At 37.1% G+C, this 27,628-nt stretch overlaps 1 protein-coding gene and 1 long non-coding RNA gene across 8 annotated transcripts in view; one reads left to right on the top strand and one right to left on the bottom strand.

Moving 5' to 3' along the window:
• The window catches only part of LOC137953756 (MADS-box transcription factor 23-like), a 46,935-nt gene extending 40,803 nt beyond the window's left edge, over positions 1–6,132 (top strand). The window contains exons 4-9 of the mRNA XM_068801255.1: positions 4,084–4,145; positions 5,290–5,389; positions 5,489–5,530; positions 5,656–5,739; positions 5,869–6,023; positions 6,114–6,132. Of these exons, the coding sequence (XP_068657356.1) occupies positions 4,084–4,145; positions 5,290–5,389; positions 5,489–5,530; positions 5,656–5,739; positions 5,869–6,023; positions 6,114–6,132 (462 nt within the window). The remainder of the gene's footprint in view (positions 1–4,083; positions 4,146–5,289; positions 5,390–5,488; positions 5,531–5,655; positions 5,740–5,868; positions 6,024–6,113) is intronic.
• Positions 1–24,255, bottom strand: part of LOC137953758 (uncharacterized) — a 30,729-nt gene extending 6,474 nt beyond the window's left edge. For 4 of the 7 annotated variants that reach the window (XR_011112410.1, XR_011112412.1, XR_011112416.1 and 1 more), the window contains exons 1-5: positions 24,172–24,255; positions 23,435–23,562; positions 20,807–20,864; positions 6,060–6,487; positions 5,247–5,341 (exon numbers count right to left, since the gene is read on the bottom strand). This is a non-coding gene — a long non-coding RNA (uncharacterized lncRNA). Of the gene's footprint in view, positions 1–4,488; positions 4,573–5,246; positions 5,342–6,059; positions 6,488–16,191; positions 16,276–20,806; positions 20,865–23,434; positions 23,563–24,167 lie in introns of all 7 variants that reach the window. The other 3 variants (XR_011112411.1, XR_011112415.1, XR_011112413.1) reach the window with 3 other exon arrangements.
• Positions 24,256–27,628: the final 3,373 nt, after the last annotated feature.

Here is a 27,628-nt window from a genome sequence, read left to right as displayed (position 1 = left end):
GATCCGTGGATGAATAAAAAATTAAATAACCCAACCAACTCTGATCCGCAATAGTGCGTGGATCAAATTAAACAGAGCCCATCATTCAAGTGGAACACACTAATAATCCCCAACTTAACATCCAGAGACAAAACTACTTTCATCCTATTCTCCCCTAAAATTGCACTTTGGAAGAGCTAGAAATCTGATGGCAAAAGTTTATCAAAAGAACTTGATGATCATATTTTTTGAATTATGCCTCTTCTAGTGTAAGCTTATACTTGAAAGTTCTATAGACTCAAATTGACTGGTAGCAAATAGTTGTTAACAATTTAATTATTGGTAAGTAATCATTTGGAAGAGTAGATCAAGTAACAAAGCCAACAACATAATTGCTTAATCCAAACTTATTGAGAATGGCTGCCTAGATGTCAAAGTTGAAAGGAAATTAGATGAAAAGGTGAAATGCCAACTCTTTTTGAATCAAGATTTCCTCAATCAATTGTCAAGGCATATCCATCTTGTATCTAGCTGGCTCAAAATGGCCTTCCACCTATAGCCATAGACTCAAACTAGAGGAATTGAGTAACCTTTGGGGAGTGTTTGGAGCCCCTTTAAAAGAAAAGAAAAGAAAATGAGAATTTGACTGTTATTATTCCCAAAAATAGTTAGTGAAAATGAGATAATAATCAAATTCTCCTTTTCACTAACTATTTTTGGGAATAATAATGGTCAAATTCTCCTTATCTTTTCTCTTCCATGGGGTTCCAAACAGACTCTTGAGGTTAGAGGTTTTGAGCACAAGTACTTCCATCAGTACTTATTTCCAACAAGCATATAATACTTTTTAGAGTTAATTACTCTCAACTTTCTGAAAAATACCTAAATTACTCTCACCCTCGTCTCTCTTTCCACCAGGAAAGAGAGCATCAAGAAGGGGGGGTTGAACCTCCCATAACTAAAAGAAAGAACCAAGGGAAGGGGAACATCTCCCCTACAGGTGTGACAATTTTACCCTATTATCTGCATTAACACTTTATCCATATTTTTGTACATGGATATGAAAGAAAAACAACTACTATAAGAATGAGAACAAAGTCACGCAACAACCCTATACCATTTGTTGATTGCAACAAATAAGGGTAATAAGCTTTTCTTATCTGATCAACCATATCGTAACTTGAGCAAAGGGAACTCTTGGAACCTCAATTAATCTTTTACTACATACCCTACTTCACGTAGACCTAAAGGTAGATTAGGTTCTTAGTCTTTCAATGAATTTTGGGTATGTAGAATCCATGGTAGTATTTTTGTAGTAGGATAGGTCTTTAAGACTTTTAATTTTAACTTATATTTGATGTGCGTTTTTTGCGTTTTTAATTTTTAAAAATAGGTAAATACTCTTGAAACAAAATACATTTCACCTATTTCAGCTGAGTTCAAGATCCTGATATTGTATGCTCAGCACTTCTCAGCCCTCATTTCCTTTGTAATCTTGGGGTTCTACCCTGTTTCATGATGTTTTATTGGTCATTCGTTAATAAACGATCTCACAAATTTAAGAAGAAGAAAATGTCAGATGGAATGGGCAACAGTAATGGGTGAAAGGTAGAAAGAGGGGTGTTGAGCACCTAGCCAATACTACCCAAAAGACCGACCTGTTAGGAGCGGAAGACATAGGTACTTAACCCCAGGACCAAGTGGGTCACTGTGAGCCCATAACATCACACCCTACCTTCACGAGCCGACGACCCCGACGGCTTTACCCGCTAACGACGAAGAGGGGTGCCTTCGTCCGGGATTTGCCATCTCCCACGCCTGTCGGGAATCGAACTCATGACCAAGCGCTAGCTCTGATACCAAATGTTAAGCACCTAGCCAATACATCCCAAAACTATTAGGAGCGGAAGGCATAGGTACTTAACCCCAGGACCATAACAAGGGGATCGCATAATACTCACCCATTCCATTATCCATTACTACTCCTACCTCCACCCTTCCTATCTACTGGCAATAAACAAATAGGGGTGAGGATGCATTCTTCCTTCCCTTGTTTTGAAAAAGAATTGGAGTGAGCGAACCTTCCCCTACCCCTTTACCTTGAAAAAGAACAAGAGGGAAGAACCTCCCCCTACCCCTCTGTTCTACTGATGACAAAAAGACCACGTAGGAGGTTCATCTCATCCCATTTTGGGGGACCACCCCGCCCTTGACAAGTGGGGAGAATTTCATGTGCCCAATGATTATACTTTAATGAAAATTTATAAGTTGCAAGGGCATTTTTACCCTTTTCTAGAAAAAAATTAAGCAAAAGAGTGATAGAAAAAACATATTTGTAACCAAGGAGATTAGTGTAATTTAGCATTCTTGGGAGGTGAGAGTAATTTAGACAAATCTTCAAATGGTTGAGTAATTAACCCAATTTTTTACTACAAAAGTTCATTTTGGAGGTTCAGTTTCTCTACCAATCTTTATAAGTTGAGCATATTTATCAGCCATTATCCCTTTCAAAATAGAAAGAACAGCAATCTCTTTCTCATTAAACCTTGGAATTCATTGGTAGAAGAAATAGATTCTAAATCTAGCCAACAAACATCCTCTAAATTAATCTTAGTCATGTAAGTTTCTCTCCGACTCCTATTCTGTGTTAAGATCAATGACCTTTTATTTTTTTACTGGCATATAAGTGGACTCTCCTAATTTGAAAACTCTCTGTTATTCTCGTATAACAATTCTAACAAAGTTTTCCATGAGATGGCAATATGTTATTCAAACAATGCCCTTGTTAATCAGCTTGTACAATATACTATATTTGCGGCACAATTGATACAAAGAAATATACCATTCAGGCCAACTAGATGGCTATATAGGTAAGCCACTCTTAAGACCATATAAGCTTAAATCAGAAATCGAAACGCACAAGAAGAGCTTTGTCTTTTACAGTAGAAGAGTACAATTTTGCCATAGGACCAAAGAAGCAACACAAAAGTCACCTCATATTTCTGAGAACAACTACCAGTCCAATGAGCTGTATTTTATAGGGAGAGTTAAAGTTTGCTTAGGAGGATAGAGGGACCATTAGATGGAAAAAATACAGTGATCCAGAATGATTTTCTGTTATTTTTCTTGAATCTCATGTTTGAATTCAAAAAGATTCATTTCTTCTTCATGATAACAAAAAGGATTAACTTCAAGTCTTCACAGATAAAACAACTGACATATGATTCTTACATTCAATAAAAATGCTATTTGACAACCAAAGACGCTACCTTGAGTGCCATCGTGAGTGTTTCATCATGTCTAATCTCCTTTAGTATTGAAATTATGTAATTTTGCCATTCTGTTAATAGCACATCTTGCAGGACATATAGGTTAGTCCAAAATATTAATCTTCTCATATTATTCTGCATAAAATTCCTTCCACTGCTTCTCTCTTTTCTTCTCTTTTTTTGATGCATTAAGGAGACTATCTGACTATAAACAATTAAAAAACTACTATTTTTTAACTCTTATACAGGCAGGCATTAAGCAACATTCCGGTTGCTCAAGTGCATTTTCGTTCATTACAAACCAAGAACGGATACATTATTTATAATGGATGAATTCTCACCTATTGCCTTGGGGAGGAAGGTAAAAAAAGCCAGTCAGGAACAAGGGGGGGGGGGGGGGGGGGGGGGGGGGGGGGGGGGACTGCATATAAAATCACTGGTTTCAGGCAGTTAGCAGCTTCCTGTGAGATACTGCCAGCCTGTTCCTTCACTACTGGACACAAATAGGACTTCCATTCTAAGTACATCAGCCCTACAGAAAGAATCTTGGTAGTTCCCATGCCTCTGTGTAAACTTGATTATACCTAACTCCTTTTATTTAACTGTTATATTAGAAAAAAAATATATATTTAACTAAGAAGAAATCGAATCTAGATCCACCATTAAAAGACTGACATCAAAGAATAACAAAGCAAATTTTGTTGTTTATCTGAGTGTTCACTGAGAATCAGTACCAAATACCATAGCTTCCTAGTCAGAAGTTTTTTTCTTATTTATCAAAGTTGTTTATCTCAACATTCTTATTATAGATTTTTGAAAGCCTTCTGTTCTCCAGTTTTGGCAAAGGGAGGCAGCCAGCTTGAGACAACAGTTACAGCATCTGCAAGAGAATCACCGGTACAGTGTTTTGATCCCAACCTTAACTCAGCAGAGTGTCTTACATGGAAATTTTGACCTCATATGAAACAGCTTTATACAAATAACTGTCTCTGTAGTTTGGAGTTACAAGTAGGAATAAAATATTGCACAGAGAAAAGCAAAGATATGAAATTGTGGAGGTATCGACAGGCAACCAAACATAGCTACCCAGATTAAGATCAGAATCCATGAAAATCCAATCATTTTCTTTCAGGTTCAATCCGATTAAAATGAAAATGACATACAGGTCAGCGAGAAAGAGAAACACAGTTTAAAGAGTGACCCTCTAATGGAGACATGAAAAGAGATATTAAAATCAAACCAGGCAATTCAACCGGAACTGGGACCATAGTCCCCTCCAGTTCTTTAGTAGCCAAAACCCATGTTCTGTATGGAACCAGTTGACCTGGCAAGGTGTACCAGTTCAGCCAGTAAATAGGTGAGATCCTACCTGACTCAGGTCTTACTTTAAAGTACAATGATGAGTTAGAAATCTGGGATAGAATTCTAATATAAAAACCTAATGTACTTATCCATGATAATTTTAAATATATTACTGAAAATAGAATTATACAAGTCCAACAGTGTCTGGACCAGGTGGAACTGGACCAGGCCAAGCCACATCCAAGCCTAAAAACACTGGTGGAAAGGCTATATGATTTAGCATAGCTGTATTTAACTATAAATTGAAGAGACAGACCTTGTAAACTTCCATCAGATTAAAAAGTGTTCATAGCAGCAAGATCCAGATTTTCCAATAACCGATCTGTGTCTTGCATGTTTGCACTATGGTTAAAGAACAGATATTGGAAAAGCCTTAATATTGGCCATTGATGATTGGATAGCAGCAGGAATGTCTTGACATGAGATATAACATGTCATAGATTCACTTGAGGAAGTAAATCTTTTTTCACATTATGACAAAAATTTATAAATTACTATGTGGCTTCAGATAAACTGCAAAAATCAAGGCAATGAAATAATCTCGAAATTCCGAACACGTCTTTTTAATTTTACACATAATTATCACAGTACCGATAGTTAACATCAATTGAAGTTCACATCAAACTTTTGAAATACCTGTCTATTAAGCTCAAACTAGCCAATATTCTGATGATTGCAGCCAGCTGATGGGGGAAGAACTTTCCACTTTGAGTGTCAAGGACCTGCAAAATCTAGAGAATCAACTTGAAATGAGTTTGCGTGGTGTCCGAATGAAGAAGGTTAAAATAGCCTAGGCCTCAACTACTGCTTATATGATATTCTCAGTTCCAAAGTCTGTAACATGCATAAATAAATAGTCATGTAATTCACTTTTGCAGGATCAGCTTTTAAAGGACGAAATCCAAGAATTAAACCGAAAGGTCTCCCAAATGATTATCACTTGTTCTTTATGACTATTACTTTCTTTCATTACCCATTACAATTTCACACTGACAGTGACATTTTTTTTTCTGTCCAAGTATCTAAATGTTTCGTGACTTAACAGGGGAACCTCATTCACCAAGAAAATATGGAACTGTATAAGAAGGTAAACATCATCCGTCAAGAAAACATGGAATTGTATAAGAAGGTATTGGTTAAACCACTGATACGAGTATTTTGATATGTTAGAAAAGTAACAAGAACCATTAAAGCTTTATAATTTAACTCAGGTGAGAATAGAATTTTGACAATGTAATCAAAATATTCTCTGTCACAGGTTTATGGATCCAGGGATCCAAGTGGAGTCAATAGAAACTCGTTGCTACCAAATGGATTCTCCAGTCCAGAAGATGTACATGCACCTGTACATCTCCAGCTTAGCCAGCCTCAACAACAAAACTATGAGACACCAACCAGAGCTATGAAGTTGGGGTAAATTTTTCTTTTTCATTGAAATAGGAAACTTACTTGAAAAGCCCTATCATTGTCATTCTGATCCCTCTGTTGTCAAAAAAATTGCAGCAGACTACAATTGCAATAAGGGAGCATAGTCACGAACCATGCAAACTTGTCAGCTCTCATCAGTACTTCACCATGGTTCCAAGATTATGCTACTTGCTGTATTTGCATGAACACACTTAAGCAAGGTCAACATGCCACAAAGTCCTTTAGGTCTGGTGTGATATGATCAGAAGAACAATGATATATATAAAGCTATGTAGCAATAAAGGCACACATAATGCCTGATGTTCTCTAGCTGTTTGGAAATCAAGATCATAATCCTTGAAAACAAACTCTTGGAAGTAGTACCAAAATTGTGCTTGCATTTTCTGAGGAGCATGTGAAAGATACTGTTGATAAAAAGAAGAAATTGTTCTCCTTCCAACAGTAGAGCTCTGCAAAAAGATCACGAGAAAGGTAGCACAAACTTGAAAGCCAGAAGAACGACAGTAATAGGATGCAAAGCATACTAAATGTACACAAAGGTATACTGTGACAAAATCAGTAGATAAAAAGACACCATGTTGCAACTCAAAGAAAGAAAAAAAGACACCATAGGCTCTCAAGCCACATGATATCACACATACGGTACAAAAAGAGAAAAAACTGATAAAATTATAGAAAAAATAAAGAAGTTTCACTCTCATGAAAAGAGAAACAGTAGAAGCAGTGGTTGCATGCAAGGGATGAACATCCACTAACTCCAGCTAAAAAGTCATATAGCTCATACTTAAGATGTAAATCAGAGATGTTTCCAATTAGAAAAGACAAGTTGAATAGATATAACTTAAAGGAGATTTAAATTTTTTGGAGGTGAATTTAATTTTGTTACTTAAACGAGTGCTAAGATTACAGTAAGAAAGATTTAAACAAATGGAAATAAAATCACAAAACTGATTAAATGAATTTCGTGGTCAAACTGATGTTTATAGGTTGAGTTCTGAAGATGACATATAAGGGCAATCTGGAGCTCCTCAGAACAATTATAAAAATTCCTGCAGGACTCTAATACGCATAGAATTATTATGTACCTACAATGTGAACTCAAGTTTGATGGGTAAAACTTGGAGGACAGAGAGTAGGTTTTTGCAGCTATTAAGAAAAAAACTACACAGAGGAAAAACAATAGGATAACATCACTCAACTGAGAAAAAAGATGGTTTCCTTGTTACAAATGAAGCCCTTTTATAGGTACAAAAACTCATTAAAACAGGAAACACCCTTTTTGTCCCATTCTAGGAAGTTGACTCTAACGGTAGTTACTAAATCTAGCCCAGACTTGCTAGACAGAAAATTTAAAGATAAGAAATAACTTCTAGCTTGTAGAGTTACTAACTTCAGGCTCCACTTCTTAAAATTAAAAAAAACAAAAAAAAAAACTTCAAACATTTTCTGATTAGAAGTAGGCTTGCTAATTGAAATTTTAACCAAAACAAAAAGTTGTTTCCAGTGACGTGTTCAACCATTCAGACAAAAAAAAAAAGTGATGTTTTTAAGAAAAATCAAGTTACTTTTTTATTAAAAACTTCATGCTACAGAAACCTGCCATTATCTTACACTTTCTATTTTAATTTTGTGGAAATAGGAAATTGTAGCTTATGGACTCAACTTATAGACTTTCCAATTTAAGATTTTATATTGCAGAAACTGCAACCTAAAATAGGAAAGTCAGCTCTCTTTGAATTGAGTTTCCTTCTTGCTTATTCTTTCATGAATGAGTGATCTCATGTCCGTAAGTACTTCAACACCACGATCTATTCAATCAATCTGATTTCTTGTATTAAATTTTAGTAGTAACTACTTGGCTAGGAAAGCCCCATCCATCTACCATGCTAGCATGATGCCAACATCATGACAAAGCTTAGGCATGCCAAGCTCCTAGTACCAAGTGTTATCTAAACTTTAATTTGTCCCTCCACACAAACCTCTTTTATGCTAGACCAGACTCATTACTACTTGGATAGGAAAGCCTCATCCATCTACCAAGCTAGCATGATGCCAACATCATGACAATCCTTAGGCATGCCAAGCTCCTAGTACCAAGTGTTATCTAAACTTTAATTTGTCCCTCCACAGGAACCGCTTTTATGCTAGACCAGGCCCATCAAGCACAGGATGAAAGAAAGTATTTGAGAGACCCCCAAGGATGGAATTGTAAATGCTGCTTGATTAACAAGGGTAAGGAGGTTATCCTTACGGGCAGTGGCATGTCTCATAAACCATTTTATAATTTGGACCCACAAGACCTTAACTGTTTCATGAAGAGGCCAGAAAGGAGGAGGACAGGGAGGTGGATCAGCAACCTTGGACTGAAATCATCTAAGATACAATTGAAATGGAAGCATGAAAACCATTTAGAGATGTTGAGGGGCTTTTTTAACATCTTGGTATCATGTTTTATGTATGCTAAATGGCAGATCAATATGTCCACACCACATATTTTTTAGTAAGTGAATGAAATGTAACAGGGAAAGGGTTCAAAAGTTCAATCCTAGCTTACTCTCTCTCAGTCACCTATAAACCACAACCTGAAATAACAACATCCACATATACAATCAGTAGTACAATACCAGTGTCTCTCTTGAGTACAATTACTAAAAGATCCAAGTCACTTCCTTTAAAACCAAATTTCATGACAACCTTACTAAACTTACCAAAACATGCTGTAGGACTTTGTTTCAAACAATAAATCATTTTTTCAACTTGCAGACCTTACCATTTTCCCCCAAAATGCCAAACTCAAATGGTTATTCGCTATACATACATCTTGAACATCAGCTGATATATACAGCCAACACATCTTCACAAAAACTAAAATTAAAACTTGGACTAAACTTAACCTTGCTATAGTAGAGAAAGTCTCAAAGTAGTCCACACCATATAAAGATATACTCTTTAGCAATTAACCTGGCTCTGTGCCATACAATGAAACCATCTGAGTGATACTTGATAGTGAAGAATCAGAGGCAACCAGCTATCTCAGCACCCTCAAAAGGATCACGCAATACTCTCAAAGTTCACACCATATAAAGGTATACCTTTTAGCAACTAACCTAGCTCTGTGCCTTTCAATGAAACCATCTGAGTGATACTTGATAGTGAAGAATCAGTGACAACCAACAACCTCAGCACCCTCAAGAAGATCATACCAATACTCAAGTTTTCCAAAGACTGCAAAGCTTACCTTTATTCAGGCACAGCTTATTTCTGCTCTGGATTCTCTAATAAAGTCTAATACAACTTGAATATAGACTTCTTTCCGTAGTTATCAAAATGAAGCAATGAAAAATGAATCAAAACTTCTTTCCCCGTCTCATATTAAAAAACACTTCCATGATATTCACATAATTAACATGACTCACATGCTAAGTTTGATATAGACTTCGATAGTAATTGATGCTGCAATGATTGAGGTGATGAATGCCCGAGGTCATAGTGTCATTGTATTGGCAGAAATTTCTAATCAACCCCATGCCTGACAAACAAACACCAACATAATTTGTTGATTGAAATTTTTTTTATTTCAAGAACATAGAGAATGTTGGTGGGTAAAAAGTCTCACCTTTTTCTAATTATTCATGGTCTATGTCAAAATTGTCTAAGAGAGAAAAATTACGATAAAAAATTAGTTGACAAAGCAGTTAAATGAGAAACCTGCCCTAACCTAGACCACCAAAGGCAAAGATAGGGTCACACAATTGCGGATTGCCAACAAAGTAAGGGGAAAAAAACCCATGCAGGTTCAGGAACAGGACAGATTTGTCATTATGACCTTGTCCAAAAAAAAAAACATTTACGCAAAGATAAACTAACTCAAATGAGGGTGTTTTCAAAAAGAAAGTTGAAATGGACCATGAGCGGTCAAGGAATTGACCAAGGATGTGGGGACGGGGACGGGGACGGGGATGGAGACATGGAGGGGGATGAGGATGTGGACTGGGGACGAGGCAGAGTAGGAAAGTTGGAAAACAGAGTAAAGATGAGGTTAGGTTTCCAAACCCATTATGGGTATTCGTGCAAACAGTTTTTGGGGGTGAGCTCAGAGAATGGGGTCGAGTTTTCAAAACCCTACCCTAAGTCAACCCCAGTGCACCCCTAGTCTCTTCATGTTTTCTAGCCATTTTGGAAGAACTAGACCCAACATGAGTCCAACCTATGAGGACTATCCACAGTTCATGAGTGTGCATGTCTCTATCTTGGGCAAATTCATCAATCCGAGCATAGACATAAGGGAGATAATTAGTGGGAAGAAGTACCACCATCATGTGGTTGCATTTAAATTTCCATGTCTCATGTAAGTGGTTTAATAGTGAAAAAACAATTATGGGAAATATTCTAAAATTGGTTTATGTTTGGAAAAATATAATGCTAATTAATTAAAGAGTTTCAAATCAAACTATGAGTCTAAAGCCACTTGGATTTTCCAAGTTTTCCCTTAGATTTATACTCGAAATTGCGCATCTTAGCAAGATGAGTACATCAAATTTAGCCATCTCAAACTTGACCAGGTCATACATAAAGCGGGCAATCTAACTCTGACTTGATACAATTCTATCTTTACATCAATACATGATATGGTAGTTTATACTTGGGTAAAGATCGTCACAAGACCCTTTAGTATTTAAAGTTTTATCCATTTTAAATTATTTAACTAACTTTTTTTTAGTAGTGTACAATTTAATAAAGCCCGAAGGCAAAGAACAAAATACATCAAAGAGGAGAAAACTTGGGCACATGCATATGAATCATCATTGTCTTAGCTACCTCCAGTAAATGGCGATTCTTATGTTCAACAACGCCATTTTGTTGAAGGGTAAAGACACGATATCTGATGAATAATTCCTTGTTCTTGATAAAAGACCTGGAATTTATGACACATGAACTCGAGGCCATTATCAGTACGCAAGATACGAAACGATGCAACAAACTGATTTTTTTATTTCGTTGAAGAAAAATTTGAACTACATCAAAAGCCTTAAATTTTTCCTTAAGAAGATAAATTCAAGTACACCTACTAAAATCATCGATAAAGGAAATATAATACCTATGACCAAACAGACTAGTCACAGGACAAGGAACCTAGACGTCTGAGTATACAATTTCAAATAGAGGGTTGGTTTTATGAGATGAGACTAGAAACAAACTTTTGTGATGCTTGCCCAGTTGACACAACACGCACAAAAAAGAACTCGAAGGAAGGTCAGGAAAGACTTGAGCTAATTATGCTGCAGATGGATAACCTAACCGCAAGTGCTCCTGTAGAGGAGAATCTGCGTGTAACTTCTAAATATTATTTTGCCGATCATTGTCCAGGTATTATAACCCATCTCTCTCACAAGCAGAACCAATCATCTTCCTTGTCGCAAGATCCTAAAAAACACAATGAGTAGGATAAAATGTGAGAGAACAACTCGTGGACTTGGCTAACTGACTAACCGACAATTTTTTGTATTTCAGCTTTCTTTCTATAAGTCGGTTGTCTTTCTATATTTCTTTATTTCACCTTACTTTCTATATTTCGTCTTTCTTTCTATATTTTATTTTTCTTTCTTTCGTCTTGTTGAATTGATGCAAAAGAGAAATAGTTCATTGACTTGATCTAATTAGAGTACATGAACCCTTGTTTGTGATAGAGGAAAGTCATAGAGTCCAATTACAATTAAAGTACCCTTGTCCCAATTACACCCAAACTCTAACACTTAAAGATAAGTCCTAGCATAATTAAATAACTCAATATAAATAGAAGACTAACAAAACTCAAATACCTTTAAATTGAAACTCTCCTGTGAGACCTAACCTCTATATGTTTCAATCTCTCATGGAATTCAGGATTGCTGGCAATAAAAATGGCTGCCTAGTTCTCACAATTCATAACCACAGGGTCAGATAACCTAAAACCAAACTCAAGAAACACAAACTTAATCCACATAAGCTCACTAACTGTATGAGTCATTGCTCAATACTCAGCCTCTACACTAGACCTAGCCACAACTGTTTGTTTTTACTTTTCCACCTTACCAGGTTATCTCCAACAAAACAATAGTAGCCTGACATAGAACATTTATCCATCTTACACCTAACATAATCGGCATTAGAATACCCAAGTACATCAACTTTCCCATTATGAGTATACAGAAAACCTTTTCCAAGTGCACCCTTCAAGTATTTCAAAATCCTCTGAGCAGCTTCTTAATGAGATATTCATCCTGATAACTATAGCATAGATCGGTTTACCAACTAACCGTTGGTATTGAGTTTTATCCTCGAGTGTAGGACCATGTGTGTTATGTACATTATGATTAACTTCCAAGGGAGTGTCTATGGGTTTAGCACCTAATAAATCATACTCCTGTAACATATCTAATATATATTTTCTCTGAGAAATAACAATACCTCGCTCGCTACGAGCGATTTTAATGCCAAGGAAGTACTTGAGAGAGCCCAAATCTTTTGTCTAAAAATGAGTGGCCAGATATTGTTTAACTTTTGTAATACCATCAAGATCATCACTAGAGAACACAATCTCATCTACATAGACAACTAAAACCACCATACCAATCTTCCTTTTAAGTAGGAACATAGAATGATCACAATGACTCCTATAGAACCCAAATTGTAGTACCACGTCACTAAAATTTTCAACCAGTAGAATCGGTTTAAGTCCATAATAGCCTTCTGCAGCTTACAACCTTACTTGTCTTCCCCTGAGCAACATACCCAGGAGGTTGCTCCATATACACTTTGTCACGTAAATCACTATATAGAAAGGTATTCTTCACATCAAGCTAAGAGAGAAGCCAACCCTTATTAACAGCCACAAATATCACAATATGTACTGAAGTAAGTCAGGCCACCAAAGAGAATGTCTCAAAGACATCAACTCCAAAAGTCTGCATATACCTCTTTGCTACCAACCGAGCTTTGTACCGTTTAATAGAGCCATCAACATTATATTTGATAGTATAAACCCAGCGACACCCCACAAAAGCTACTCCTGCAGGTGGATCACTTAGACGCCATGTTCCTCGAGACACCAAAGCACTCATCTCATCATCCATAGCTTGTTTCCATTTTGGAGAACACAAGGCTTCCTACACTGGACGAGGTATATAGGAATTAGACAATGACATAGCAAAGGACTTGAAGGATAGGGACAAAAAATCAAGAGACATATTTGGATATCGGATGAGAAGTACAAGATCGTTTACTTTTATGCAGACTAATAGGCGGGTTCAAATTAGAGACAACAGGATCCGCAGGCACTGAGGAAGCTGGTGGATCATGAGAAGAGAGCTTTGTAGATGTAACTGTTGGAGGCACTACAGGGACACAAGAGCAACGGTTGTAAACGCGAAGAGGCCAAGAAGAACTCGATGAAGCTGGCACATCCAAAACTACAACAGAAACAAGATTGTCTAAAGGAGATTCAAGTCATACAGGAAGTTCAGTAGATGATGAAAAATATAGAGTACGTTCAAAGATGGTCACATCGGCTAACACATGTCCTCCGCCGAATAGGATCATAACATTTGTACCCTTTTTTTCGACAAGAATATCCAAGAAAAACACATTTGAAAGACCAAGGTGACAACTTATCAACCGAAGTTCTAAACATATGAACAAAACAAGTACATCCAAAACTACGAGGAGCCACATCAAACAATTTATAATTGGGTTTTAAAACCTAAAGAGGAACTTGACCACTCAAAATAGATGAGGGTATACTATTAACCAAGTAGCACGAAGCTAAAACTGCATCTGTCCAAAAAAGATTTAGGAACATTCATATGCAATAATATTGTCCGTGTAACCTCAAGGAGATGTCTATTTTTACATTCAACCACTCCATTTTGTTGTGGTGTATAAGGGCAAGATGTTTGATGGGTAATACCATGAAAAACACAAAATACTAAACATTTATGGTTAAGATATTCCAAACCATTGTCAGTACGAAGCACATGAATACAGGCACCAAATTGATTTATTATTTCATTGAAAATTTGAGGAATACATCAAATACTTCAGATTTCTCCCGTAGAAGATACACCCAAGTGACTCTACTGAAATCATCAATGAGCAACACAAAATACTTAAAACCAAATGGGTTAGGACCTAACATGGACCCCATACATCAGAGTGGACTAATTCAAACAACTTGGTGTTTTGACTAGAACTAACTGGGAAACTAGAGCGACGATGCTTTCCCAGCTTATAGGATTCTCAATTAAATGAAATATCGGCTGGCAAAGAAGGAAAAGACTAACACACAGATGCTACAAGTAAGAAGAATTTGTAGTAGTGAGAGCTACAGCTTGGGAAACGGATACATCATCCAACATGTAGAACCCTCCCTTTTCGTGTCCTGAACCAATCGTCCTCTTCGTCTACAAGTCTTAGAAAACACATGAAGTATGATATTACTGAACAATTTAAGGATTTAGTTATATGACTCACAGACAAGAGATTAGCTGAAAATTTAGGTACAAATAAAACAGAATCTAAGGATATTTGTGGAGTAGTGTGAACTATACGCTCCCCCTGAATGGGAGAGGTAGATCCATCAGCTAAAGTAACTCGATGATATGAATAAGATCGACTAATAGACTAAAAATAGGGAGGGCATACCTGACATGTGTGTAGAGGCTCTTGAATCAATGATCCAAGAAGGATAATGAGACACATACAATGCATTTGTACTTGTACTAGCCATTGTGGCACTCGCTGAGGAAGGAGTCTCGATAGTCTGAGAAGCAGTAGATGAAGCAATAAGTTGACCCAATCGCTGTAATAACTGTTGAATTTTCTCATAGGATCCAGTGTGTGAAGAGGCGTCCTTATCTGTGACTATAGAGTTGCCCAAATAAGCTTACCAAAATTTTTCTAGCATTTCTCAAAAATATGATTAATCCTACCACAATGAACACATTTTTTTATCCAACTGTTCATTTTGGCCACAGTCGTAGGTAAAGTAAGAACAACCTTAACTTCTATTATTGCCACCATAAAACTGACCATCAGGCTTACCAATAGAAGACTAAAGGTTAAGAGCAGTTGCTTCTAAGAGAGCTCCACCTGATTCATTCTTATTCACAATTGCACCTTCAGCTCGAAGAACTCTGTTAATGGCTTGCTCAAGGATGGTCCCCTCCTCGTTGACAACAAATTGGCTCAAATAGAATCATACTCAGGCCCCAAACCATCCAAAACCGGACTACTTGAATTTGATTTTCTTTCTTATGAATGTCATCAGCATTCGTAGTAAAAGGATGGAATGTACTAATCTCCTGTAGAACTCCCCTCATCTTAGTGAAATAATCTGTCACTGATCTACCTCCACACTTTATATTAAAGAACTTCACATATAACTCATAAATCCTTGACAACTTACTTTCTTGAGACAAAATAGAAGCCAAGGTAGTCCACATTGCCTTATCAGTACTGTAACTTAAAATCTGGATTCCATATTGTTGACCAACGAAGTCATTACTAAATTATCTTCTGCCACCCAATCTGCAGTAACAGTCACCGGGGGGATCATCAGTTATATACTGTCATGTTTTTGGCTCTCAAATACATCAAAACTGATCAGGACCAGTTTACATAATTCAATCCATTCAACCAAATCGCAGTTATCTTAACAGACTGAGAGAATTTCACATTTGAGCTCTCAGAAGTCCTCTGGACAATAACCCATGTGCTGAATCAGTCATTAAATATCACCAAACACCACAATTCAGTACATTAGAGCATCAATTAACCAAATTGAAACACTCTCCCAAAGTTTCTATGATTGCACAATCAGGTGGGCCCACACCGAATTCAATTAGGGCAATTCAGCACCCAATTCACTCAATTTCAAACCAATAATGATCAATTTCAGCAATTGGCACCATAAATCGATGAAAGAATGACCTAATTGCAAGAAACCAGGATGACGCAGGCCATATGGATGATGATGCAAGTATTGGTATGATGACACAGATAGATTTGAGAAATTTCCTCGGATTGGGATCATCAAATACTTCTATATCCCAACAATCAATCAAATAGTAGTAATCATTAGCCAATAAAAAGGGAAAATTTAGAATTTTCACCCTACCAGTCCAGAAATCTCCAGAAATCTGGGAAAAACCTTCCAAGGGATTGCTGAAAATGGAGAGAAGATCCACGAAATCAAGGAAACCTGCCCAAGACTTGTGTTACTGCTCTGATACCATGAAAAATATGTGATTTGAGGAGAAAATAGAAGAGAAATTTTTTTTGGAAGAAGAACAACTTTGTTGCCTTAGAATCCGAGCCAAAAAAACCTGTCTTGCTTCTTTATAATCAGGGTTTAAGTGAACATTTACAAAAGGACAAAAATGCCCCTCAATACTCAAAATTACATATCTCCTAAAATACATGTCTAAATTGAATAAAATTTTAACTAGAGATAAAATAAGACATTCTCTATCTAATAGTTATACTATAAGAGAAAAATATAATATGGAAAATATGGTAAATGACCAAAATACCCTTTGTCTTGTATTTTAACTAATAGTTGCCACCTCTCAGAGGACCTAAGCTATATCTCCCTTTGACCGCAGATTGAGGATAGCATTATATGGAAACATACTGCTAGTGAGAAGTTCTCAGTGGCATCAGCATACTACTTCCTCTCGAACTGGATATCATCCCTTGGGCGGCACCTTGTGGGCCTTGCTTGACGCCTCTCTTTGCCCCCAAAAATCAGATTCTTCATCTGAAGCGCCATCACAACAAGATCTCGACAATTGACAACCTTTGGAAGTGTGGCAAACTAGCAATACAGGTCCAGACATATGTTGCACCTTCTGTGGACTTTGTGATGAGAGTGTTACTCACATGATCCTTCACTGCAATTTTGCCTGGAAGGTTTGGACTCGTCTACTCCACCTTATTGGCATCCAGATGTGCTTCTCTAGTGATTTTGCCTCCCTATGCCATCAACTTCTTGGCTACATGGGATAGACTCTCTTGTCTACTTGCATGGCCCATATCTCCCTTGGGGTCTTTGAAGAGAAAGGAATAACTGCCGGTTCAACTTTAAATTTGCTACTGCCAATGAGGTGACAACAAGCATCATTGGCCAATTCTCCTCTTGGGTTCTAACCAGAAGGGAATTTGGCCACCTAAGCAACCTTTCCATCAGTAATAACCGGTACCTTATTGAACAAATGCCAGCCTCTACCCCCCATCCACCTATTCTTGAGTGGGCTCTACTTAATTTTGATGGCAGCTCGCTCGGCAACCTGGGCCAGCTGGTCTTGGCGGAGATGTCCGCAATTCAGATGGCACTATTCTTCTCACATTCTCGGGTTCTCTTGGGACAATGGACTCAACCACCACAGAGCTTTTGGCCCTCCATCAAGGCTTCGTCCTCTTTCGTGATCACCTTTCTAGATCCCTTATCATTGCGGGGGACTCCAAGGTGGTAATCTCTTAGTGTTCTTCCCCTTTCCCCGAGCCCCTTTGGCATCACTGGATGCTTTTTGTGAGATTATGGATGTCTCCTCTGTTCTTTCTTGTACTTGGTCTCATGTAACATGCTCCACCAATTCTTTGGCAGACACACTTGCTAGGGATGGAATCCCCCTCCAATCTCTTGTTGTTTTGGGCTCCCTCCCTAGATTTTTTGTAGTTGGTTCTTGGATTAATAGAGTTCAACATTTTCAAAAAAACAAAACCTCCAAGGAAGAACTATCAAAATTAAGCAATTAAGCTTCATGATATGCAGATCTGGAAGTAACCTTTCAACTTGCTTAGATGGATTAATTGAATGAAGGCAAGCGACATGAGCCTAACTACTCCTTAACATATCAATAGAAATCTCACTAAACAAACCTAGCGACTTCAGCCAATAAATACTCTAGGATATAATCTCACCAGTTACTTCCAAGATGATACTCGCTAGAAAAATCTATAGTTCCTCGCATACCAAAGATGCTAAGGAATGAGAACGTGCATGCATGGAGCATTGCTTTTGGAGGTCCCGCAAGAGACCAGGCAATAGCTACAAAACAATTGGAATAAACATTTGAGATAAAAAGATGGTAGCAAGAAGATACAAAGAAGAAAATGTCTAAGTTAGGACACCAAAAGATTGTCCAGCTCAAGAGGATTTAAGATAAATGTCATCCAGCTCATGAATAAGTTCACTGGACTCCAAAGCTTAGTGTAATATTATATGATTTTATCATATTTCCTGCCTACACAAATTAAAACTAAGGTTTTTATACGCTTGTTATTAAAATTAGGTCCAGGTTTATCCCAAAATAACTCTAAAGTTGGAAGGCTTTTTCCTCAACTAAATACCATAGAATTTTTCAAAATATTATTCCATGAAGGATAATACCCACTGACTCTCCCCCTCACGTCTAGGACTATACAAACTAACAATAGGCTTGAGAGATGAACATCTCAAATGGGGTACAAACTACATGGGTACGTATTAGGCACAACATCATAGACTTCCTCCTTTGGTACCATATTAAAGTTGGGTCTAGGTCTATCCAAGAATTACTAATCGATGGTAGAGGGGTCTTTTCTCAACAACTAACCACATGATTTTTCCTTACATTAATCTATGTGGGATTATTCCCACTAACACTTCTCACAGTAAAAATTATCTTTCTTAACCATCTCTTAAAATACAATAATCAAGATTACAAAAATACCATTAAAACCATAAAAGAAATATTTTCAAGTGATAAAAACCACTACTCTTTGAATTTATCTTCAATTATAAATTAAAAGGACTAATCCAAGGGCAAAATAAGTGATTGCACATAATCCAAATTGATGACTTCAACAAATTATTTAGTGGATCATGGTTATAACTTTAGTTACTTATCCAAGTATTCGGATAGAAGAGAGAAATTGTTTAGATTAGAGAAAAATGTTTTTTCTCAACTTATCAAATATGTCATTTTGAATTTTTCTTAAATTTTTTTTATGAAAAGTGATCTTTTGTTATCATCCTTGAGATGGTTCAATCAAACCTTACAAAACCGCAATATAAACCCAACCAATAATTAACATCACAAGAGTAGAAACTATAGATTAGTCTAGCTTAGCATGTGGCCATTCCATGCTCACAATCTATGCATTTGTTCCTCAAATGCTATTACTTGTTATTACCTTCAATATTTTGCTAGATTAGGAGGTTATAAGTCCAGAAGTGACTAGGATGGCAATGGCAATGTCTCTTTGTGGTTTAGAGGCATAGAAGTACATTGGGGAAACTTTCCTTTGAAAGGAGGCCATAGCTCATAAAAGCCATAGCACATGACCACCTCACTTGTTCTTCTCTATTATTTTGAAATTTATTTCTTTTAAGGCTAAGCAACTTTTTATCAAAACCACAGGAAGGAATAACTCAATTTAATATTAGTATCAAAGGAAGTCACCATTTTCTCTGAGCAATAATCAGGCGGTTGCACGTGGATCTAAAACATAAACAAGTTGCTCAGTCTCTACATGAACCCAAGTACCAATTATTGTTATGTAAGCATGTATACATATTGATGTTAAGTATCTAAAGCCTTGTGATCAATACATAACGTTTGAAAATGGAGGTCACAAAACTTCAATCAGCCCTTTTCAAAACTCATCCGGATGAAACCCCCATAATGAACTGAAGCCTACTAATTTCAGCACATAAATGGTTAGGTATGATCAGCTGTGTGATGAAATCCATGCTGATCTGTACAAATTATCGCCTTTTCTTAGTTCCTAAATGCAAACACATTATTGGAATGTTCAATATCTACCAGTGGCTGACAATATCTACTTAAGGATACAACGGGAATTCAAGGTCCATTGACTAATGACATCTAAAGCTAAAAATGCAATCAGCTACTGCATTACTAGAAGGTTTCTGGCTAAAACATAACAGGGAACTCTTGCAAGCTAGAAAACAACTAGCTGTACACCAGGTGAGGTCATGAGTTCACTCCACTAAGCAATGTTTAGAGAAGAATCTAGGAGCCTCCGAAGGTCAAAATACTCCAAAACATAGAAACACAAAACATCATACAAGTGGATAGAATATATGTGTCCAAAGAAGCTAACAACAACATGGACTGTCTCACCAACAAGGGTGTCAATTGACAAATCCCTATTGAAGCAATCTGTCTAGTTCCCTCTCCCATTTCCTAAGGTTACCCTTTAAATGATGTAACTCATAGTTAGTATTTAATAGAGACAGTAATGTATCACTCAAAGACAATAAATATTTTTATGAGAGAAAATAACCTCTACAATGTAGGGAATGTACCTTTCAGGTAGTCTTTTTACAGACGTTACACATCAAATTCATGGGAGGAACTGTCTATCCAGAACTATATATGCAACAAATTGGCTCATATCAAATTGCATGAATTGGAACTTTTTTATAACAATGAGAGTGGCGAATCCATTAAGAGATTTCTTCCTAGGAAGTGGACTATTTGTTACTCACTAAAAACCATATCAACCTTGTGTAATGTGAGCCATCAGCTAAAAGAAAATATTCTCACTATGAATATTGAATTTATTGTACAAATGAGTATAGCGCAAATTTCTGCATGTACACATGATCCGCCATTATATGATTGGATGAAACAAATTTGATGTGGGATAGCCAGAAGTTACTTTGTTTTAGCAAGATTTAGAAAGGCAAAGCAACATAAATAGCTAAGAAAGTCGGAATTTACCTCAATTTCAGACAAGTAGGATGGTTCAACGTATGAAAGTTGAACTGGCTGGTCCATTCTGCTCAAGAAAACAATAAAAAATAAAAATGTATAAAAAGGTCAATAAAAGGTGAGTTTAAAATTTACAATTTTAAGGGTTTTTTATATTTTACCAAAAAGTTATTTTTTAATCATTAGATGACCTGGTTAATGGTTAACTGTAATTGTAGCAGAATAGACTGACTGATCTTAGTTGAAAATCATAATTTAATATTCAAAATACTTGAACCTATGCAAATGGACATGCATGACCTCTCCGTTGTATCTTTCCCAAATCCACAAAACTGTAAATATGCACACATATTCAAGTCCTTAACTCATAAATATAACAAACACAAAAAAAGACATTGCCAATGCCATTATTAGAACAAGGCAACTTCTATGCCCCAACCGAAGCCTGATCTTATGTCCTTCAACTTTCATTTGAACATCATATTAAATCAACATCTGTCATCATTCGAAAAGAAAAATTGTCGGAATCTCAGCATTTCAGTGTTCATTACTCAACCTACTAGCTTACACTTTATACGGAAAATGCTTTATTTAATTTCAGAAGAAGAACAGAAGAGAAGAGGGAAAGTGATAGATAATTCATTATTTTTAGAGGAGGTATAGAGTAGACAGACCCATGAAATAATAACTTTATAGCTACAAAATCTACTTTGTTTGTTTGCTTTTAAATTGTTTCATATCAAAAGCTCCGAAAAGCAGACCTAGAGAAAGGTATGGCTTAAACCCCAGATCTCACATTAAAGACACAATACGTGGTGGCCATTGGCCCAGTAGCCAGTGTTTTATGTTAATAAAAATTAAAGATACAACATTAGCCAAGTAAAGCACTTCAGAGAATTCTATTTCAAAGGATACAGACATGTTTGCAACAATTCATAATAGAACAAACTTTCGTCACTATTTCAGGAAACAAGTAGGAACTACAGTGCAATCCTCATATATGATGACAACTAGTTTAAATTTCATAGAATATCAGAGAAGCTATCAGCAAATCCATTGAAGTGCTGCAAAGTGTTTAGGATAAATCTGACAAATATTTTATTTTATTACTTCCAAGGTAAATCCACATTCCCGGCAATTTTATGTGGTTAGATTGTTCAGACTTCTCCCTTTTCAGTAGATCATAACAAATGGTAATTATTGTGAACCAGCAACAGATAACGCACTTTCAACATTTTCAATTCCCCAAATTCATTAGCATAGCCCATTCCTTCCACTAATAGAGATCTGAGGGTTAATTATCCATCATCAAAGACAGCACAAGGATTAGAAGAAGAACTAAGATCTTCCATGTCCACATGCTTCAGCAAGAGAAACTATGTTGTTGACCAGGTGAAGGTGAAAACATGTGACTGTGGTCACCGTTTCCATTTGTCTGGGTATTAATAAGCATAAAACACCAGCATCTGTGACATTCAACATTGAGATAGAAAATGCTTGGAGAAGGTTAAAATTCCAAGAACAATATTACAAGCATACACTTCTTTTTCTGCAAGTGTTCCAAAAATACGAATATGATAACAGTTAGAAGAGCCTCTTCTTCTACAAGCTTAGTTACTGTATGGATATGAGGGATACAAAAAAAAGGTTACAAGGTCCACCAAGTCCTTTAGCAATAGAAAATAGATGGATCTTATGAACCAGGAATTGAGTTTCATATTAACATCAATTATGCTTGCAACATGATTGTTATAAGAATGATATCAATCTAAAGTGTGATATATATGAATAAGGAAACAGAAGTTATCATTATTTTACCATCTTGCAAACCATTCAAGTCAGTCTCAAAATAAAGTGTCTCATGAAATCACCTTATATCGAAGTTCGACTATTCAAACAATAACAAAAACAAATGTAAATTTTCCTCAATCAGTCTCAAAGTGAAGTTTAATTATTCTAACTATGCGCAAAAACAAATGCAAACATCCCCGTGCTCAAATCACCATCCGTTTCCCTGTAATCATCCAGGCAATTATCCATGCCTGTTTCTTGGGCTAATATAGAATCACATAAAATGAAGCCAGTGCATCACACAATAGATCCAACAGTCCTTAAAAGTTTGGAATCCGAAATCTCTCCATTACTCGGAAAACAGAAACAAAAAAGGAAAGAAAAAAACTGACATTAAAAAATCCATGATTTTATGTCATTTTCTGTACCATAAGTCTATGACATAAAACATTAATACCGAACAGAACCTATCCAAATTAGAAAAAGTTCTATGAATTCTTTTCAGTTTGGTGGCATCTGTAACCGGCAACATGCTAATACATAATATAATGAAAGAGGTGAAAAGCATAAAATACATATAAGCGAAAAACTTCAACCACGAAGGAAGAGAGGAAATGCGAAAATTTAAAAAAGGGGGGAGAAAAATAGCTATTCTCATCATTAGATACCTCCAGAAACAAAAGATGTAAAGGCCGACTGGACAACAATGAACACCAAGAGGAAATAATGAGAATGATAAAATTCCTCCATGAAAACTAAAAAAATCTGACCAGTAGTAGAAAGGAAAACCAGGCCAAATATTTCCAGTAACGGAGCAGAAGAAAAATGAGAATCCACCACTTTTACCTGGAAAGTAGAAGGCAAAAAGCCGTAAGGTCCTCCAACTGTATCCGTTTCGCCCTAAGTTTGCTTGAAATGCTTCAGAACACCCAACCAAGGAAGGAAAATATGAATATGAAGCCTGCGGGTCCCATCTGATAAAAACGACCGTCATTAACACCAGAAAAATATCCACATAAAAAAAAGATATAGGACACCATCGAGTAGATGAAAAACACAAAAAAATAAAAATAAAAAAAACTTATACCATCAAAATATCAAAACAATAAAATCAGCGGCATTGACAAGCGCGAGATTTCAAAAAATACAATCATCAGGAACTAACATTCAGCGAAAGCAATGGACTCAAGCTGCTATTTAGATGACTGGAAATGCGGCAACAAACATTAATAACGAAAAAGGATCACACGAAGTACAAACTAATTCATGTTCAAGAGATAGTTCTCAGTTCTCACATCGTAAAAGGCGGAATCTATTCTCGGAAAGAAACAAAAAAAAAAAAAAAGCAGTTGGAAGCAAAAATAAATAAATAAATAAGAAAACAGTTAACGTAGTTTAAGGCGAGAGTCAAGCATTAGAGATGTAGCAGAGTAATTGACGACGACTGAAATCCTCTAGATTTTGTTGGATCAGAAGCCAGAAAGCAGAAAACAGACGAAGAGACGCTGATTTAGAGAGGCGACAGAAACAAACTAGGAAATCCGAAGAGAAGAAGAACAGCAGATCTGATTTCGATTACCGACATCTGCGAGAGACGAGAGCGTTTGCGTTCGGAGCCTGGAGAGGACAGCAGCGGAGAACATGGCTAAAATATTGCAGGTGAAGAGCGAAAGGGATTGGCGAGGAGAATTTATTCTGTTAAAATATTCCTAAAGAGGAGTACAGATGCCCCCACTTGATCTGCCACGTCATTAGTCTTTTTAGGTTTTCGGAATTCATTGCACAACAAGGCCTCCTCGCTTTTGCTGGACGGCTTTATTCATTTTTTAAATTTTCCAAGCGGCTTAGATGGTTGAGTTGGCTCGTGGCTGGCTCATGGCTGACTCCGAGTCTCCGACAGGTCTCTCCATCCTTTGTCTAAACCTGGTCACACGACCCTCTCACAGGTAGAGAGCCCTTCTTTCCCTTTTTGCGTTTCTTTATTTATTTTTGTTTATGATTATCAGCTTAATTAATAGTTATTTTCTCTTACATAAACATACTCCAAATATGGTGTAATTGTGTTTATAATTATATTCATATTACCAATTATTTATAAGCTTTAGGGCATTTTCTATGTATTTTGCCGATTTTCATCCCTAGAAATGGACATAAAATTGATGTAATTTTTATATACTGTTACAAGTAATAATTTTGATTATTTGGATAAATAAATATACTCAATCATTTACCCCATTACTTAGTTACGATTGTATATTCTAGTTACGATTGTATATTCTAACTCATTAACCTCAAAGACATTATGCCCGGTGCTTATTGGTGGTTAATGCTAACAAAGAGAGTCAAGGGCACGTCCCCAATCAATATGAAGACCATCAATACATTAATGAGTGTGTGTGCACTTTTTATACTAAAAAATAACTAAGCCAAACATAAGGCAACATTTATCATTATGATAATAAAAAAGTATTCTAAAATATAAGCATCTTGAGTGGCCACCAAAGGAGGGTGTTGGACGTTGGGTTGTGTCCAAGCATTCGTTAAAGACAATCTCAAATGACATTGATCTCACTAACACAAAATGTTTTTTGGAAATTTGTTTCTGGGTAGAAGAAATCAATTTTCAGGAAACATTAGTGCCCATTTTATTTGAAAATACTTTCTTGGAAAATAAGATAATTTTCTAGGGAAAGGTTTCCAATTAGGAGGGGCTACAACCATTCTCCTAGAAAAGATGTATATAAGCCATTCTCCAATGTGAATCTTTATGCATTAACTGGTCCAGACTTCCGAGCCGGGCAAGGGCCAACCAAGAAACCCTACGCTGGTCGTCCTCTAAGCGGCAAACAGAAATGCCTGGAAGAAAGTAAACCTCGGACAGCAAGCGGGCAAGCCCAACGATTTTGTGCAGCCGCGACAAGCCGGCGAGGGACCCTGTTGTCGTACATCAGCAAACCATCGTACAAAAAAATCTCCACAGCAACGGACACCTGTCCTGGATTTAAAATGCTCGTGTGTTAAATATACGAAGGCACATGCGCCTTTTGTTCGATTGTACCATTTTTATATTCTTTTATAAGCGAAGAGAAATGCGCCACGTTCCTTATGTTGCCTCCTCACAACATGGTTGGGCCACTCCACTCGCGTGCAAAGCTTACAAGCGTCACGTGTGAAAGGTACCGAGAAAAGACCAAATAATTTGGTACTTCGTAAACCTAAGTACGCATTCTATATGGCATTGCTCTATTGAATAAATTGCGATTTATAGACACATAAAAATCTGAGCAATATTACGGGTGGAGTAAGAAAGGATTTGGTCGGAACAAAAGAGTCGAGTCTCTTCACTAGGGCTTTTTTAAGTGAGCTTATCGGAGGTGTCCGATAAGATAAGTGCACTGGTTCTGGATTAACGAATAAGTTACATTTACCAAAGTTTTATCTGCAGATATAATAGTCCAGAGAGGATCATTGTAATTCGAGTCCACCGAACTAAATTAGTGATTCCAATGAGTGGAGCTTGACTCTAAAACGTGTCAAGCTCAGGATCAGAGCCTGAGACCTGTTTCTGGTCGACAACTTAACCTGCCCAACTGATTCGTTCTGGAAATCAAAACGACCCAGCCTACTGTGGAGAGGTTGGGTCTGTCTGGAGCAGTGCAAGCTGCAAATTCTACCTACATTACAGCGCAGGATACATTGCATCCAGCCGTGAAAGCTTTAAACTCGATCCTGAACCGGCTCAGTATCCTGAACATTCGATTGAAGTGAAAGCGACAAGATCAGCCTAGTTGATGCGAGCTATGATCTTCTGGAAATCCGGCTGTTTATAGCTGCACGACACGGCTGCATTAGTTCGAGGACTCTCGAAGAGAAGAGATCCATTGCATCTGGCCATGGACAGATCATAGTTACGCTTTCATCTTGTTCGTGAGACGTAAAAGCAGGTACGAACTCTTTGTTGGAAAGGATTAAAGGGCAGGATTAAAGGGCAGGTGGTAGGGAGTCTGATTTCTGGAAGCGTCCGACAGGGTTGCATCTGGATGCCGTCACTGCTGACGCTACCTTCCAGAAAACTCGAACACCGATCGAAAATATCTGGGTGCTTCGCCCAATCAATCTCCGGCTGAATCATTTTTTCTGTAGAGAGATTATAAAAGTGAAGGAAATACAGTTGTGGAAGAGATACTTCGTTGACTCACATTTAGACTTGCAAAGCGGTCTCGGTGACGACTTTATGTAGAATCACTACCCAGAAAAGAGGAACGAATCCTCGGTTTTTATAAATCCCAATATCTGCCGCCAACTATCCGATCGGCACTAAATAATGGCAAGAAATCGGAGATACTGTTTCTGCTCTTCTCGAATCTCTGTACGAAATAATATAAAGAAATGGTAGATATTTTGATCGGCTACCGTCTGGCACAAGATTTTCTCCTCGAGAAGCAGAAAGACTACGGGTTTGAGCAACCGGAATAATCTAAGATGAAAAATGATTTACCGGGCGCCTCAGCGCCTCAACGGGTCGTTCGCTTTTCTTTTGTAGCCATAATAGGTGGACAGCAGTCGCCATTATAAATAGTCCCATTACCTGTGTAAAGCTTGTCTGTAATGTGATGCTTCCGTCTCATCTTTACACGCAAATTCTTTCTGGAGCATTCGTTTACCTAAATAGAAATCTCCATGGCTTTATTTTAGTATCTCGTAGACGTGTTGGTGTTGCATGCAGTCGTTGTCAAGTAAAAGAACAGAATACTTCGGCAGATGAGTTGTTCCCCTCTGCAGCATCATTTATCACTTCGAAGTGCTGGTTCTACCTAAGTAATTAAAAGATCTGTGATCTGTCAAACTCACAGAGACAACAAGTTTGGTTTGAGTTGTTCCCGTCTACAGCATCATCTGTCACTTCAAAGTTTTGGTTCTACCTCAGAAATTGAAACATCTGTGATCTGTCAAAAACTGGGTCACAGAGACGAGAAGTTAGGTTTACCAGTTTTCTTCCATTTGGCAGAGAAAGCTCATTTCCAAATACAGACTGCATCT

This window comes from Aristolochia californica, unplaced genomic scaffold (assembly GCF_029961685.1).
Source record: "Aristolochia californica isolate CCGP_79_NKW_82.1479 unplaced genomic scaffold, dmAriCali1.0.hap1 SCAF_16, whole genome shotgun sequence".
In the NCBI taxonomy this organism is placed as follows: domain Eukaryota; kingdom Viridiplantae; phylum Streptophyta; class Magnoliopsida; order Piperales; family Aristolochiaceae; genus Aristolochia; species Aristolochia californica.
This window is presented reverse-complemented; position numbering and strand designations above follow the sequence as displayed.